General features: G+C 41.7%; 3 protein-coding genes across 9 annotated transcripts in view; 1 reads left to right on the top strand and 2 right to left on the bottom strand.

The window, feature by feature from the left end:
• LOC109962938 (poly(ADP-ribose) glycohydrolase) overlaps positions 1-10,663 on the top strand; it is a 43,106-nt gene extending 32,443 nt beyond the window's left edge. For 3 of the 4 annotated variants that reach the window (XR_002275335.1, XR_002275334.1, XM_020605113.1), the window contains one exon: positions 10,568-10,652. Coding sequence is in view for 1 of the 4 variants with exons in the window: in XM_020605114.1 (XP_020460770.1) it covers positions 10,568-10,573 (6 nt within the window). In the remaining 3 variants the exon portion in view is untranslated. Of the gene's footprint in view, positions 1-10,567 lie in introns of all 4 variants that reach the window. The other variant, XM_020605114.1, reaches the window with a different exon arrangement.
• Positions 1,596-13,425, bottom strand: chatb (choline O-acetyltransferase b). Of its 4 annotated transcripts, XM_020605129.1 has the most exons (15): positions 12,204-13,425; positions 11,470-11,577; positions 10,582-10,773; positions 9,837-9,955; positions 9,049-9,102; positions 8,738-8,918; positions 7,309-7,486; positions 7,044-7,213; positions 6,867-6,967; positions 6,653-6,781; positions 6,429-6,551; positions 6,202-6,343; positions 5,881-5,943; positions 5,116-5,253; positions 1,596-4,959 (listed from the first exon to the last, which is right to left on the bottom strand). In XM_020605129.1, the coding sequence occupies exons 2-15, from the start codon at positions 11,512-11,514 to the stop codon at positions 4,672-4,674; spliced, it is 1,923 nt and encodes a 640-aa protein (XP_020460785.1). In that variant the 5' UTR covers positions 11,515-11,577; positions 12,204-13,425; the 3' UTR covers positions 1,596-4,671. The 4 variants fall into 4 exon arrangements, with proteins under 4 accessions (XP_020460785.1, XP_020460784.1, XP_020460786.1 ...); XM_020605128.1 differs by lacking the exon at positions 12,204-13,425 and having other exon boundaries at positions 11,470-11,983; XM_020605130.1 differs by lacking the exon at positions 12,204-13,425 and having other exon boundaries at positions 1,596-4,938; positions 11,470-11,983.
• A 33-nt stretch (positions 13,426-13,458) lies between these two features.
• On the bottom strand, positions 13,459-16,392 carry slc18a3b (solute carrier family 18 member 3b). The gene has a single exon (XM_020605161.1). The coding sequence runs from the start codon at positions 15,365-15,367 to the stop codon at positions 13,799-13,801; it is 1,569 nt and encodes a 522-aa protein (XP_020460817.1). The 5' UTR covers positions 15,368-16,392; the 3' UTR covers positions 13,459-13,798.
• Between the last annotated feature and the right edge of the window lie 260 nt (positions 16,393-16,652).

The raw sequence follows: 16,652 nt of genomic DNA, 5'->3' as shown, positions 1-16,652 counted from the left end.
TTTGTCAATTCTTTTATGTGATGGAAACACATTTTCACCTACATCTTAATTCTGACTCCCTGTTTAAAAAACCATGATGGTTGCCAATCAAGTTATTTTATGACACTTAAGGTCTTGGATTTTTAACATGAAGGATTCTGTCATAGTAGAATCGGTGCTGTTACTGTATCTACATCTAACTTAAATGGGACCGGTTCCATGGAAGTATTTGATTTCAGCTCTTGGCAGATACTATATATTGTGCCATATTATTTAATGGGGCTTCACTTCGTGCCCAATTAGGCTCCAAGATGGTGTGTAAATGTAGCTTATGCCCTGGGAGCAGTTCCATCATAAATGCCACCATGGCCATTATCAGAATTCCTTTGTGAGTGGGAATAGACGGCTTTAATTTAGATTCAACCTTAGTTGAAAGATTGTAAGAATGGCAGTGGTACGATCTTTGAATTTCTTTTTAAATGTCAATATCTGAAACACAAGACGGTGAAAGTTTTTTTTTTTTTCCCTGTTCCATTTTGGAGGAAAAATGTCAAGCTCTGTCTCTTTTTCAAAGATGGCTGTATCACTGCTCATGGCTGCTGAATGATCTAATATATATTAATAGTGTGGTGAACACATTTAGCTGACATGTTCAGTGTAACTAATTGTTGAATGGAGTGGGATTGTAATCTTGCAGCTGTTATTTTTGATTCATGTGCACGTGTTCAATTACAGAGGCTCATTTCAACTATATGGTGATTACAGCGCATGGCATGATTTGTGAGAGCTGACGTGTTCGTGGCTTTTGGAGCATGTTCTCTGGTCAATTGTAAGGACAGAAAACTAACTCTTTATTAACTGATGCCTAATGAAATATTTTTAAGAACTCCCCATACTGCTTAAAGATACTTACACTGTCTATGGTTTAGAACTTCTGAATGAGTAGGCGAACTCAAACTGTGGCCTTGAAGCTACTTATCATTTCCTGTGTGCTCCTATAGAGCAAGAGTGGGAAATCCTGGTCCCCAGGGGCTACTGCCCTGCTTGTTTTCTAACTATACTTGCCTTACCCGCTGCTGATTACCTGGATCAGGGGTGTTCAGTCGACCACAAGCTGAAAGATACCATCTTAGATGAAGGTGGAGTGGGGAAAGACAAAGTGAATTGGTAACTCCCTGTTTCTGATTGACTGAAGTTTGTATGTATGAGGGTCACACCTTGTATAAACATAGCCCCTGCTCTTTTATGTCGTTCTCAAATGAGGTAGAAAACTGGGCTCAGTGGTGTTTCATTTTTGTTGGCCTCTGGCAGGCCTCTAAGCAGGCGGAATCTGGATGGACAGCTCTGCTCCCCTCTCCAGTCGATATCAGCCAGCAGGTAAGGCTCTGTCTCCGGCTGCAAGTGGCAGACACCTATTAGCGGTAATGTTCTTCCATCATCCATCTCCATGTGGGCTTCCGCCATTGATCTCTGTGCCAAGGCTTGTCACTAGCTGCTAGTAATGCAGTAGCTTCAGGTGAACCAGCTTAATGTTATGTCGATAGACTTCTAGCTGGACAACCTGCTGTTAGACCTATGAGGTGACTTGTAATTCAGCCTGGACAAACAGACTGCCAACGATCTGACATTTACACCACTTCACGCCATGACTGGCCTGCTGTGTGAAGGTGAGAAAGAAACCAGGATTTTAACATCTCTCTCTGGTCTCCATTTTCATTCTTGACACAAGTCTCTTGAAGCACTACGAATGCCTTCCTAACCTGTGAATTGAACGTAGCCGTTTGTGTCGGATATCTGATGAGGATTAGACATTTTCTTGTGGACATTTTCAGGGTATGTCCAAATGAAAAGATGCCCTGGGTTAGCCCCAGGACATACAGGGCAGGTATTTCACATTTGCCCCGGGAAGGGCTTGGATCTTCCAGGCTGTGCTTGAAGATGTGGCCAAGGGGGTTGGGATGTCTCATTTTTGACTTGGTCCTCTTTGCCTAGCTTGCTGGCCCCTACAGCTGTATGAAATGAAATGGAGTCTGCTGCATGCTTACTGTATATGTTGAGCGTATAACTGCAAGCATGTAGGTGTTGTCTTATGTTTACTTACAAATGAATTTGCTCAAGTCACGTGCTTTAATGCAAAATGTGTTTATGCAAATTTTGTTACCTTTTAGTTCAGCAGCAACACTCAGCTACTGAATACAGAGATGGTGATGAGCAATATGTTGGAACTGGACAGTGTTGCGCTTGTTACCAATAACACACTGAACTGTTAATCTATATGAGCTTGTGTTATTTCTTTTCTGCCCAGTTTGTATTCCAGATTTCATTGGACCAGTTCATGGAAGCTTGACTAAATGTTTAATGCTGGGCACTTGGTCGACTTGGTTCAGTGGTTTAACCAATGGAGAATTAAATTTGGGTATCTCCCTGAAGATTTCATCAGATGCCGGCGGAACAAGGCCATCTGTTGGGAGTGTGTTAGTGAAGTGGTCATGCAACAAACAGACATCTCTGTGCAAATGAGTCCAGTTGTTTTTGCAATTATAGTTGTACTTAAGGCTTATCATCACAGCTAGACTTTACTTTGCAGCCATGTTAGCTTAGCATTATGTTTTAAAAACAAATCAAAGTAAGTACATTTGTTTCCAACATTAGTAAGCTATTTCATGTATGATTGTTTTTGACTGAGGGTCAATATACCAAATCACTACAAACTGATTAAACACTAAGATGCATCGCATGATTTTTAATCTTACCTCATTTCTACCATGTCAAACTAATCTGAGAATGACATATTAAGGAAAAATGACCCACCCTTCACTTCAAATTTAACAGAAAACACTCAATATTAGATACAATAGTTCATTTAATTTCAGATGTTAATTTTCATTTGAATATTCATTGAATAATGACTTTATAGAATTCTCTGTGTTAATGATATATTACACATTAGTTGCCATTCACAAAAATGTTGTCATGGATGAGTGTCACATTAATTTATCAGGTCACATTAATACTTTGCTGTAGTACAATAGTAGAGCCCGATTTACTTTCAGGGATTATTAGCTGCTTTTCATGAATGTCTCAAAGAAAAAAATGCACCAAATAACGAGAAACATTAAAATCTTATACTTGTCAGTCAGCTGAGAGAACTTATAGAAGCATTTCAAAGTAAGATCAGAAATAAGACAATACATCTGGCAAGAAAATAGTTTGCATCTTATTTTACGTGTACCCTTTGCTAATAATAATTTGCTTTGTCGTTTTATAGGCTTTGTATGTGGAGATATAAAACTATAGTTGCTATGTAAAGATAAACATGCAGCCGTTTGTCTTTTCTTGACAAGCTTCACTTCTATGACTGATAGACAAATACATAACAAACTGTCATCTGGACACAAGACAACAAATATCCTTATTTTCACTGCTTTGGGCCACTGATTTGCTGTAGCATGAACACAAGACCCAAAATATACATTTGTAGAGAAATCTGAGGCACTGTACAGTGATATTTTTGACCAAAGCAACATGCATGATGTAGAGTCCCATAATTCATTCTAATGTTACTCCAGTTTTTCTGAATATCAAAAATAACAAGTTCATATTACACAAGCTCTATGCAACAAATAAATGAACTTGAATAAACTGCACATATGCTCTCATTTCAATTGTTATAGCGTTATGCACAAAATACCTACAGCAGGACAATGCATCACTACCCTCCAAGTGCAGCTAAGCACTCGTATACACATGAACACAGTGGGTTGCCTCAGTCACCACTAGTTTATCTTGTTTATAAAATTGATTTGTTCATTACACTTTATACTTGTTAACTATTGCTGTAAAACAGAGCACACATACATTACAACTAGACTACTTCAAATGTGCCGCTGAAACCACACATCACTTTTTTTTCCCCCTCTACACAAATTATAGTCATCTATGTATATTTACAGTTATTAATTCACAATATTAAGATATTTATATACTGTGAAGTTCCTCATTAGAGAGATGTCACATATGCACCACCTCTTTGGCAACCTTATGGTGCCATAGGAATCTAAAATGTACACACAATACAAGAGTAAAATAACTTTGGCACATTAAAATTGATCTTATTAACAATGACTGACCCAGTATTTTGTTATCGTAATGGCTCGCAAATTGAAATGGTTGGCAGAACCACATCATGACCAGCACTGAATGACTGTCGGAAGTCACTTAAATATAGTATACATTTAGTCTAATATACTCTAATCCTGTCATGTCTATTGTGGTACTACTCTGTGTGTGAGCTATATTGTACGCCAGGATCATTTAGTTCATTTGCTCTCTGACAGAGGAGTTGCCCCTCACATCAGTGCTACAAAGTGGGCATGGCTTCAGTTTCCTAAAGGCAGCAGACCATTTAATCTGTCTACCGAGTCAAACAGGGTCAGTGCTGGAACCAAAAATCATTCTGATGTCCACACAGATCCAAAATAAAAATCATTTTCCAGTTTTCTTCCACATTTTTTATATTTACTGCACATAACTATATAGTTACATATGAACTGTAAAAGGGCTGTTAATTTTGTTGTGAAAGTAACACTGCTGCACAGACAAAGACACATGAAGGCATCTCAACGGAGTCTAAATCTAAAGTTTAAATGTGATGAGTGGAGCAGCTGAATGGGTGTGCTTTGTCAGTATGGCTTACTTCCCTGACTTATGAGGCTGGCTGGCTTCCTGGCTGCTGTCAGCCACTTTGGTAGCTGCAGCACTACTTCTATTGCACAGGTCCCAAATTTCCAGCAGGCCCTCCTTCAGGGCTTTGACAAAAACGGCCGAGCTTGTCTTCGTGTTTTCCCAGAAACTAGATACACAGAAGATGATGTGGTCTGACTGTGGGTTGTAACAGACGCCGTAGCCGTTGGGCACCACCGGGCCATAGCAACAGAACATTTCCACTGTAGTAGGGACCTGGAGAGAGGAGGGCACAGTCTAGCTAGCCAAGAGGAAGAGCTGTTTAGTACTTGAGGGGAAAAAATGATCAGCTCAGGGCTGTAATGATGTTTATTATTGTTTACTCTGCTGATTCTGTTTTGGATTAGTTGTTAGTCACGTTAAATATTAGAACAGAATGGGGTTACATGTTACCTGACTGGTAGAGAGGATGAAGTGGTTACTGGCCAGATACGTCTCATCACAGAATATCTCTGGCTTTTCCATGTTGAGCTCCTTTGCGATCCTCAGGAGCCCGAGGAGATGATTGTCTATTGCCATTCCTGTAATAGCCTGAACAACACATTTTTACTTGGTGCTAATGGAGCATTTTCGGAAAAGTCATGGAATTCACAGGCCCAGCCCTTGTTTGGTGAACAGTACCTTTTCCGTCATAATGGTCACATCATAGTAGACGGTGAATGTTCAGTGAACTACCTGGACAGCTCTTGGGCTACAAACCGAGTGGACTGTGATAAGTGAGGTAGAAAGTGTTGATTGCACCTTTTAATGATTTTGAACATTTCTCTTGCTGCCATTTTGGGGACAAACAGCATTTTTTGAGGCACACTTGTTTGTTTTTTTGCCAAAAGATAGAGGAGTAAATCAATACCATTCTTTATCCCTTTTTAAAATCTGAAGCTCCAGCCAGGAAGCAGTGTGACTAGTGTAGCATAAAGACTGGGAGCAGCCTGGTTTTTCTCAAATGTAAAAAGTCTGCCTACCAGCACCTTTTCAGCTTTTGAAAGCTGAAGAATGAAAAATACAATTTGAGGTTTTTTGGAATTCCAGTAAATGGGTAAAATACACATGATGATGTATTGATCTGACTCTCAGCATTTTTGCATTCCCAAAAATATTGAACTGTTCCTTTGTCTTCAGATGTGAGTAAAGCATATTTTGGATATACACTGTACTTACTGCAACTGTATAATTTGTCTGGACATCAATAGCAGCTCTGAGTCGTTTCATTTTTTCTGAATCCTGTAGGAGGGAAAACATAATTTTAAAGAAAAAAGTAAAACACAGGACATTTTTCACATTGTGCAGAAATAGAGTACTGCCAGTAAATTAATTTCTCATACATGCATTAAATCTGTAGGGAGATCATCTGGTTAAATGGGGAGACTGGGTTTGGCATGCCGAGGTGACCGGGTGCACCTGTTTCACGTAATCAGACTTGATGAGCAGTAATGTGGGAGTTGCTCATCAACTGGGGTCAAAGGGAGAAAAACGACTCACAGTGAATGCGGCCCTCTCATCTGTCATGGACTGTACGAAAGCCAGGGCCTCCAGGGTGGCAGAGCGAATGTTATCTACCCGACCATCTTGGAAACGGCGAATGGACGCGCTCTCATAGGTGGACACAAGCCTTTTATTGCATCTAAGTAAAAGAAAGACAACATATGATCAACATATTTGAATGCAAATGGGGGAAGATTTCTTTAAAGCTACAGAATATACTTTACTTGTAAAATGCAAGTTGTAAAGCAACTTGTATAAATGCATCTGGACTCATCTTCTGATTTTTGATGAATTCCTTTCCATAAGCTTTAAACTTGAAAACATCCATATCAAGATTGTTCACCAGTCTGAAGAAAAAAAGCACAAATGATGAGACCTAGTGTCTCCAGAAAGAAGTGGAATTATTTGTGGATATTATTCTGGGTTTGTTTGTTTGTGTCAGTCTTGCCTCTTGAGCCTTTCTCTGGATGCCTCTAGGAGTCCTTGGATGTGTGGGTTGTATTTCCAGAGCAGTCTTCTTGGAGGGGGGAGCTCTCTGATGCTGGATGCCCTCACTATCTTGGATGGACTCCCTGTTCTGTTCAGAACAACATTTATGTCTTTTACGTTGTCGGAGAAAAAGATAGAGTATGGCTATATCTTGCAACAGCGAGCTAACTTACATGTATTTCATCAGGTGTTCAGAGCACTGCACCAGAACGATTCCCTCGAATGGCGAATGCTCACACACCACTCCACATATCCCATCCATTCCTACAACAAACTGAGAAAAGGTGGATTAACAAATGGCCTAAACTCTCTGTTCCCAGAAGACTGAAATGCCTTGAATATAGTCCTACCTGCATTGACTTGTCATACCAGCGGTTTGCTCCGTTCTTCTCACGGCCGCCACCATGCAGCATCAGCAGGGCCCTGTTGTTATCACTGGGCTGCAGGCCGCTGGGTTCGTCCAGACACACCACACAAATACAGCTCTCAATCAGGGCCAGAGAGCCCCTGTTGGTTTGATCTGAATGGACGAGGAGGCAGATGAGTCTGTATTATCCATCTGAAAATTACTTGGTTGTTTCTTCTGAAAGTGGAAAAAAAAAACAGTGCTGAGACCTTTTGTTAATGCCTCTCTGGCTTGTGCCCATTCTGTTCTCCCATCAGACGTCAGGATACCAAAAGGAGGCAGTCTCTCTTCAGCGTTTTCTGACATTTTCAGGATTTTCTCCAGCTGGGATACGATCTCCAGCTCATTGAGCTGCTTGCTGTTTGCGACTACATCCAACACGAAAAACTAGTGAGAAAAATAAATTACAGAATTCGTGTTGCTTCAAAGTTTTATCCTGCACTTATCACCTGAAAGACGCATTATATTTTGTTGCTTGAACACACTGCTTTGTGGCACAATAACCCTCATAACACTGCACATAGGACACTAATAAAATGGCAGAGACTAAAAATGACCAGTTGCTACCTGAAATGTGGCTCCTCTACTGGGATCAGTTAAATATGCAGCTCAAGGAAGCTCTCAGACAAAGTGGCAGATTCAGTCAACAGTAATTTAGTTAACTGCCTGTATCTCCATAGGGACGGGCCCTTATGTGCCACAGACTGAGAGTTCCCAGATCCGTTTCCAGGTGAGAGCTCCTACTGTGCCTTTTTCCATGGACAATTAAAGCCACACTCTATTTAGGTGAGAAACGCAAAATGTAGATTTTGCATTTGTAACTACCTTTTAAAAATGCACGGTCACACGTTAACCTGGAATCTTTAGTCTTGCTTTCTTTCTTTATTAAATTATCTTTTGCTTGAAATAATAGCAGCTGTGTTGAGGCCAGAGCTACACTTAGAAATCAAATATCTTCATCTGTGCTCCTGTTTGAATTTGGGTATTGTGGTATTAGATAGTGCTAATGGAAGAGCAACTATAATGATATGATCCCCCATACTGTAGCACAGCATTAAGCTTCCTCATGCTGTCGCTTATGATTAGAACATCTTCCAGAGTCTTGTTGGGAAGGTCAGAAAAGACTGGCTGCTGTTGTGGAGCTTCATGTGGCCCAGAAAGAGAGATAAGATACAAGCATGACCATTCCACGGTGCAACACGTTCTGTTTAATATTTCCTGATCAGTTACTCCTAAAGATCATTGTTGTTGCTAGTGGCTTCATTCTTTAGATATCTGCACATTTTTATATGGAAATAATTTCATATTCTGACCAGTTTAAATGTTCAAATAGAGCAGGTTGTAAAATGGCTTTTCTAACCAGTTTAGATATTCAGAGCAACCCTAAACTTTTAAATTAAGTGAAACTCTAACCACATATCTGGTGATAATCAAATGGCATTTTAGCCAAAATATAGTCGTGGCTCGTGATGCACTGACCACTTTGGAGACCACTCAGCATTTTGTGTTTACTGATAAATTGGATATATTAAAGCATCCTAACATTTACTTTTACTTTCTCTCACTTGGACTGGACACTGACTGGGGTTAGAAGTGTGATGGCGTGTCAAACGTCTCCCAGGATACAAGCGTCCTGACCTGGTTTTTGCACGCCACGATGATATGCTCTGGCGCAGAGGAGGCTGCATTCATCTGGACTTTCAGCGTGTCTGTCTTTAGCCCTGGGTAGCGGTATGATGTGAAGAGGTGGTAGTACTGCTCCATGCACAGAGGAGTCCCTGCTAACTGGCCTCGAGCAAAATCCACTGGTAGCGCTCGCCTGGGAAACATCACACATCAGATTATCTCTCACTTATTCTGCTTCGTCTTGTATTGACTCACTTTACTCTGTGGAGGTAACACAGAGGAGGGCACAGGGTGACAGGTAGTCCATTACAGGTTAAACTTACGCATCAACGAGAGCCTTGTAGTCCAACACTCCTCTGATGAGACGAGCAGCAAATCTTAAAAGGATGAAATAAAAGCAAACGGGGTCCAGAGTTTGCTATAAAACACAGAATACACAGCGGACTGGCTGATGATTATAATTAGATATACTATCATCTTTCAAAGGACTAACTGTAATCATATTATGGTAAATTACTAGGATACAGTGGGTGAGCTGTGTGTTTATCTGTGTTTGTGAGAGGGGGTCTGTATGTGTGAGCAGAGAGGGAAAACACAGAGCCCTGTTAGGTTTTATGTTGTATGTCATTTGTCTTGGTGTTATTACGCACAAAGCTAGATCAATACAGAGGAGGCGGCCACAGCACACCACACCCCTGAATGAGGCCTGACTAGCAGTCTCTGCGGAGAGCTTGGCCCTGTCACTCCCAATCTAATCAGTGGCTGTGTCAGTAGATTACCAGCTGCTCGGGGTGCTCTGGAAATATTCAGTTAGTGCAGCATGAGCTGACAAAAGCTCATGTTGAGTTACAGGGCTGGATGGACTGGTGTAATGTCTGGTGGACCCACAGCTCATTTAATAATGGGTAGAGATGATGCCAGTGATTCTTTCCATGTCTGTAATTCAGATCTTTATCCGTACCTGCTGAGAAGAACGTACACCCTGTCAGCAGCTGCAGGGCTGAATGATACGTCCTGTATAGTTTGTATCTGTAGTGATGGTGTGCAGTATTCAACCTTGTTAACCATTAAAGCGTCTGAACAACAGTAGTGAGAATGTTCCAGCTCTTACCTGAGGGCGTCTCTATGATCTTTAAACATCTGCTTAGGAAACACCATGGCAGGACTTGAGTTGACTGGTAGGGCCAACCTGTTGTTCAAGTACATGTCTTCCAGCCAGTAGTCATACACCTAAATAAAAACACAGGGACGCTTTATGAGAAATGTTGCTTTGTTTGGTGTTTTGGACTCGAGTTATTACTTTCTAAGTCAAGACCTGTGATGGAGTAAAAAAAAAAAAAAAAAGCATTACAGTGCATCACTGCCAGATGAAAAGAGGAGTGGGAAGGAGCCAGTGTAAGAGTGGGAGCATGATAGATTTCAACGAACAGGCTGAGTTGTGGACTGACTGATCTCCCAGACGCTGAAAAGACGCTGAAAGGGAGACTGACGCAGCAAAGGATGAGACTCCCATAAATCTTTATCCCCAGATGTTTCTCTGCTCCTTTGTGAATGGGTTGTATATCATTTTAGGGATGGTACCATCCTGAGGCCATCAATTTATGTTTAAAATAAATAGAGCAGATGCAAATTGATACCTTGTTACAAAATAATACAATCAAACCTGATGCTGATTACACATTCTGCATCGTAAAATCCTAATAAATATATGAAAAGTACGTTGACTATGGAGCTTTTGACATGAACATTTAATGAATAGAAAAAGGTACAAAAGAGAAACTGTCTTTATTGATAGGGTGGGAAAACAGATTTATTCTTTTCTGGTTTTCTTTTTTCTTATAGATCTGAGAGTTTACCCAGTTGGTCATCTTGTCCCTCCTCTCTAAAAGCTTCTTTTGGAGAACCTCTCCAACACCTCCAGGAGCCCCAAACCTTTCCACGATGGCCTTGGTTTTCTTGAACTGCTCCTCCTTCACCAGGTGCTGGACACACTTCAAGTATGTGTCGAGGGTTTGTTTCAGTGGGGGCACAGGGACCTTTGGCAACACCTGATGTCATAAAAACAACAGATGGGTGTAATATACACAATGAAGGACAGCGGCTCAACATCCTGGGTGTTCATTTGTTAAAGTGGTAACATGTTTTCTTTATGCTTTTTTTTTAATTATTGGAACTAATGTTATTAATTAATTCTAAATGCCTTGAGGCTTATTTCAGAATAAATTCCAGAGACTTCACGAAATTTTGAAGGATGAAAGCTGCAAATTGATGATCTTTTAGGTCTGGTGGTTGATCATTTGCGGACTGGATGCTGTAATCTTACCAGCACACTGGAATTTCAAGTTGTCTGTGGATTCCTGGAAATTTGGACTTGGAAGAAATGTCTTGAAAAATGTGGAAAGATGTCTTTGCCCTGTACAATCTTAATTTAGAACCACCCAAACATGAAGCATAATGCAAGTGCACCATGATAATATAACGCTAAATGTTGATTAAATGAGTGCGCAAAGCGAGTAAATACTTATTTCACTGTCTGATGACTAAGGTCTTCCTCCCCTGAAACGTAAAAGGCCTGGTATCTAGTTTTCGCCCCTAGTGGTCAGTTGGCGTAAGTGCAGCTGTCGCTGTGTGTTTCCTTTGCCAACGTCAGCACCACGGACAGCGACGGGGTCCAGTAAAGACACGGAATGAGAGCAGATACACAGAAAAACATGTTCACTATAGAAATAATGACGTTTTCTTACTTGGCTGCCTCGGTCGCTGGCCGTCTCTTTCCCCATGATTGGCATCTTTTCATTCGAGTCCAGTTAAGAGAAAATAATGTGGAACCCCCTTGAGACTGAGTTCAGCTTCTTCTCATAAAGAATGTTGAGACATTTTGAGAAAGAGAGATCAGGGAAATAAAACACGCAGTAAATAAAATTAGGCCTACTGAGAAATGGAGCAACATACTGCTGTCTAAAAAGTGAACCAGCAGGTTTCCATTCTTCTTCATTTTGCAACCTAATGCAATTTGGGGCTTGTCCTTGCATTCCACCTGCGCCTCATCGCTCACAACTGCAAAGAGATATGCATCTTAAACTCATTTCATCTCTATTTTAATCTGAAAAGCTCTAATTATCCTGAAATATATATAAAGGTCTTGGTCCATAAAAGGAGGAAATTGTACAAATTTTCTGGGCATGTTCACGTTGTAAAACCATTTTAATAAAAATGATGAAGAAGAAACTAAATGAATGTGAAATTGTAATTTTGTATAATTGGGTTCAAGTTGCTTTGACTGAAAACAAATGAAGTGATAACGTTCAACTTGCCAAAAATCCTTTATAAAGTGGATTTGTGATCAGAGTAATTGCGTTTGTAAGATGAAGAATAATCCTCACTGTGCATCAAAGTGGCTCATCCAGTGGTTAATATGTTTTTAATAAATACAAAATTTCCTTTATTATTTGAGAGAAAGCGAGAAAAGTTACCGTACCTGAGCGATGTGCTACCCAAGAGGTCAAAGAAGTGTGCGTAAGTTCACAGAGCGTCCCACATCCATGCCGTGAAATCCCATATTAGTGCAAAGCTCCGGCGCTGGACTGCTCCCCCGTCCTCTCGCCTCACCAAAGGGCTGCGTCTCCACATTAACGCGCGCCAGGGAAAAGATGCTGAAGGTGTTTTCGTCTACCTACTCCCCTGAGGCAAGAAACTCCTCCCATCGAAATCTATTCGCAGAACATATTATCTGACAGCTTGCGTGCCCCCTACCCACATCCGATAATAATTTTAATATAAAAAAGGAGTGAGGATTTTGGGTTGTCACTCATATTTCGTGCCGACAGGGATGGCAGTCAACTGGGTGGTGCCTTTTTTTCAGTTCAGATTTAAGTTACGAACTTTCTGCAGAGTTAGCCTGCAATATTTCACACTAGGGATACACGTATGCGTAAAAAAGTCAGTTTTGCAGCTGTACTCCAATTTCCTAAACTATTTGGCACTTGTCTCTGTTCAGTTATTTAGTTTATGTTTATTCCCATACCGTGGCCAGTGTGCGCGTCTTCTGTTCTTTGTGTATGTGCTTGGTTGTGCACGGTCAGAGAGCTGAGCTCCTGAAAATTCTGAATTAAATCTTGGAGAGTTATTTTTCTTTATTTAGACGACGCTTTGAGTGCGTTTACATTTTATAGATGACAATATTCAGCCGGAACTTGTTTCCCCCTGCCTTCCTAATTTAATGATTCTTGAGGAACAAATTGCAGGTTAAATCACTTTTACAAACTACTTTTATTACACTTCTAACGAAATCAACCTCCACACTTTTTTCTCATATGAAGCTCGAGATAAGAATGAAATCACCACTGTCACATAGATCCAGACAGACATCCAGTAAAACGATATCCGATAAATGAATACATACTCGATCATCGTAAGGAGACTGACTTTATTAGCTACGTCATGACGAAAGTTTTCATACATACACGCGCGCAAACACACAAACACGCACTCTTTGTGCAAGTCCACGTATGATTAGACAATTTACATTGTTCATATATCCACATATGTACAGAACATTTACTTTCAATCTTTCGTTTAATTTCAACAACAAACCTGAAATAAAAATAACAAACGGGGCCATTTGTTACAAAATTAAGTCGCGGTTTTTAAAGCAAAAAGAAAACGAGACCTTTAATGTGCAAGTTAAAAGTTTTTAAACTTAATGTTTTGTGTAAGGGAAAAGACGAAATGTACCGTTTGTACTTGGTCCCATATAATCGTGTACGCACATTTACTTAGGTCTTTTTACAATACTCAATGATACACACATTCAACAGTAGCTGATCTCTCACAAAACTCCAGTTTGACGTCCATGACAAACGCTACATCGACTTGCTCGAAACATTGAAATCAGTCATAAAATAAAAAATAAACTTTGGAAAACGGGTCACATAATCGTGATTGTTGTGATTGTGTGTATATATTGCACATCGGTACTTACATAAAAATTTAAATCACTAGAATATAACCTGCCTGCACATCTCCAAATCTCTTCAGGGGAATGTTTACGGGGGCGGTCGGAGTGCTGCCGGTCTAAGTGTACTCCGGACCGGGTGACTCTTCTGACAAGGATCGCTGTGCTCTAAATGGATCAAAGCCATTTTCATCTACTGGGAGGCAATTCCCAGCTGAGGTGTAGCCCTTCTTTTTAGCTCTCCTCTCCTCCATCTTGATAGTATCGTACAGCCCCTGTGGAGCTTCTTCTAACAGGTTATCTCTCTCTGAGTGGGACGGTTTCATTTGGCACACATTGCGCAGCAGCAGCAGGGCTGGTGCGTAAAGCACATTGACGAGACCCATACCCAGATTAAGTTGTACAAACCCGAGATTGTGCACTATCTTTACGGCCACTATAGGACCCATAGCATATGCAACACAGTAGGAGATGTCTGCGATAGCATAAACACTACCATACACTGAAACATAACGCATGTCGACTAAAAACGCAAGCGTCGGCAGCAGAGCAGTGTCTACAAGTGCAATGCCAAAACAAATTCCGCACAACGGGGCGATGAGCTGCCCAAAAGTTTTGCATGCAGGGACTGTGCAGGAGCTCGCTCCTATGATAACCATGCCTAAAGCTCCGTAGAACCATTGCAAATTTGGATGTTGTGCTGCCAGTTTAACTGTAATGTACACACCGAGGACATGAGGGAAGAAAGCTGGGAGCCATGTGAGTCCCATTTCCCACTGAGAGGAGTGCATGGTGGTCTCCATCCAGTTGGCTATAGTGGGCTCTAGAAAAGCCAGGGGAATGTTGCACACTGTCAGCGCCCCGGCCACCACAGCTATGTACGGGTCAACCATGAGTCTGTATATCGGGGTGCCGGCTGGCATGTTCCCTCTAGTCCTGTTGGAAAACGGCTTGATCACGGTCAGCAGCAGAAAGCCGTCCGCCAGGCAAATGCAAGCGAGCACGATGAAGGGCACTCTCTTGCCCGCAAACTCATATAGGACACCCCCGAAAGGAGGCGCCACCAGGCTCCCGAACGAGATAAACGCCAGAGCGATTCCGAGCGCCCTGCTTCTCTCTGCCTCCTCCGTGTATTTGTCAGCTATCATCGCGATTCCAGAGGTGTCTGCGAATGCAGACCCCAGACCCTGCAAACTTCTGGCCACAAAAAGCGTCGCATAGTTTTCCGCAAAAGCAAAAATGCAGGTGGATAGGAACATAACAGTCAGTCCAATTAAAAGTGGAATGTCATATCCAACCCGGTCTATGAAAGTTCCCGACAACGGGTTAACTAACAGCTGCAGGATTGCTTTAGATGCAAAAAGTACTCCTATCTGGAAATCGAAATTGTCCTTGTTGCTTTTGCCTTGGCTTGTGTTGTTGGCTGAAGTGTTGGGATGCATCACTACGTGGACGTGCTCTGATTGCTCACTCTCCAGGTCAGCCAGATAGTCTGGAATAATTGGCACGATTACCATGTAGAGCATATTGTCCAGGAGGAGAGCCACACAAACGATCACTAATATGATCCGTCTTTGCTGGTGAGGATCCCTCATCACGGTGCCTAGCTGCTTGGTTCTTTCGCCCATCTCGGAGAGTTTTACGGCGGCTGATTTGGCCAGCCCGGAGGTCCCCCCTGCTTCGTCCATGGTTTGCTTTTATTTTTTGATATTTGATTCAGAATTGTAGTTGTGTTTCTCCCGTCTACTACTGATCTTTCAGCACCTCGGATCACTCATTGGCGTTTTTCCTACATGAAAGTGATGCTCTCTGTCCTCACCTCGCCTGTGCGTAAAGGGAGAGGCGCAGAAGAACTTGGCTGCTTCATCGGTAAAGATGCTTTTCCTTGGCTTCCTCAGCTTGTCCTCGTCTCAGCCACGACCGATATTGGTTCATGATCTCCCGAGAAGCGCCGTGTTAAAATCGTAGATTTTCCGCACCTTGCATAGATTTCACCCGCCAATCTTACATGCCAAAGTTAGTTTGGAACGCAATAGTTACTTATTTGCAACACCCAGGACGCCCCAACTCTCTCGTCTCTGTGTTCATACTTCCTATCACCTGTGGCACTTTTGCGCTGAGCTCGGAGACTATGAGTGACTTCGCAGCCATTGGTGCACATTAACCCGCAGGTTCGGCGCTATTTTAGTCCTTTAATTGTCTCCCCTTTTCACCAAGAGCTATGACGCATTACCAGCTTGCCCCCAAGTGGATCCCTTCGCCACTTGCCTCCTTTATGTTAATTTCCACCCATAGCAGCAATCACTTCAACCAATAAGAACTAGAACACCATATCACGACTCTTCTACATGAGCAAGGAAGGAAAAATAGCTTTCTTATATTTAATGTCCAGTGTGTGACTCTTGACTTTGGTATTACGGAAAAACCGTAAGACATTGGCAAACGCCGAGTTACGCAACTACAGATGTCTGCAATTATACCTTTACCAATGAAAGTCAACCCAAAATTAACTTCAATAATGGACACAACTACTGCACTAAACACACAGGTCTTACAGTACACAAATAGTGCGCGCGCACACACACACACACCATAGGTACAAGTCTGTTCCTAATCTGAAGAAGGCTGTAAGCATCATGAACATATATAAAATAGCTGTAAACTGTCTCCCTCTGTGTCTGTCTCGATACATAGATGGATTCTTTTGGAGTCAGATATTATTGACACGGTGTTAAAACTTCATAGCATAAAGTGAAACTGACGGCATGAGTAGAAGTTAGATATAATAAGGTTTTCCAATCCGAGTTCCCAGAGAGCCGATCGGCCTGTCGTGGACTCTTGACCCGTCGCTGCAGTGATCGAAGAGATTTAAGCACCACCGGGCTGTGGACACCAACATGTCAACACCAACTAGCATAAAACGGTACCATAAAGACAACTGTATGCAGCTCTTATGTGATTCCCTGGGATGGA

Source organism: Monopterus albus, unplaced genomic scaffold (genome assembly GCF_001952655.1).
Source record: "Monopterus albus unplaced genomic scaffold, M_albus_1.0 scaffold69.1, whole genome shotgun sequence".
In the NCBI taxonomy this organism is placed as follows: domain Eukaryota; kingdom Metazoa; phylum Chordata; class Actinopteri; order Synbranchiformes; family Synbranchidae; genus Monopterus; species Monopterus albus.
The sequence above is the reverse complement of the archived record's forward strand: the minus strand, read 5'-3'. Positions and strand labels throughout refer to the sequence as shown.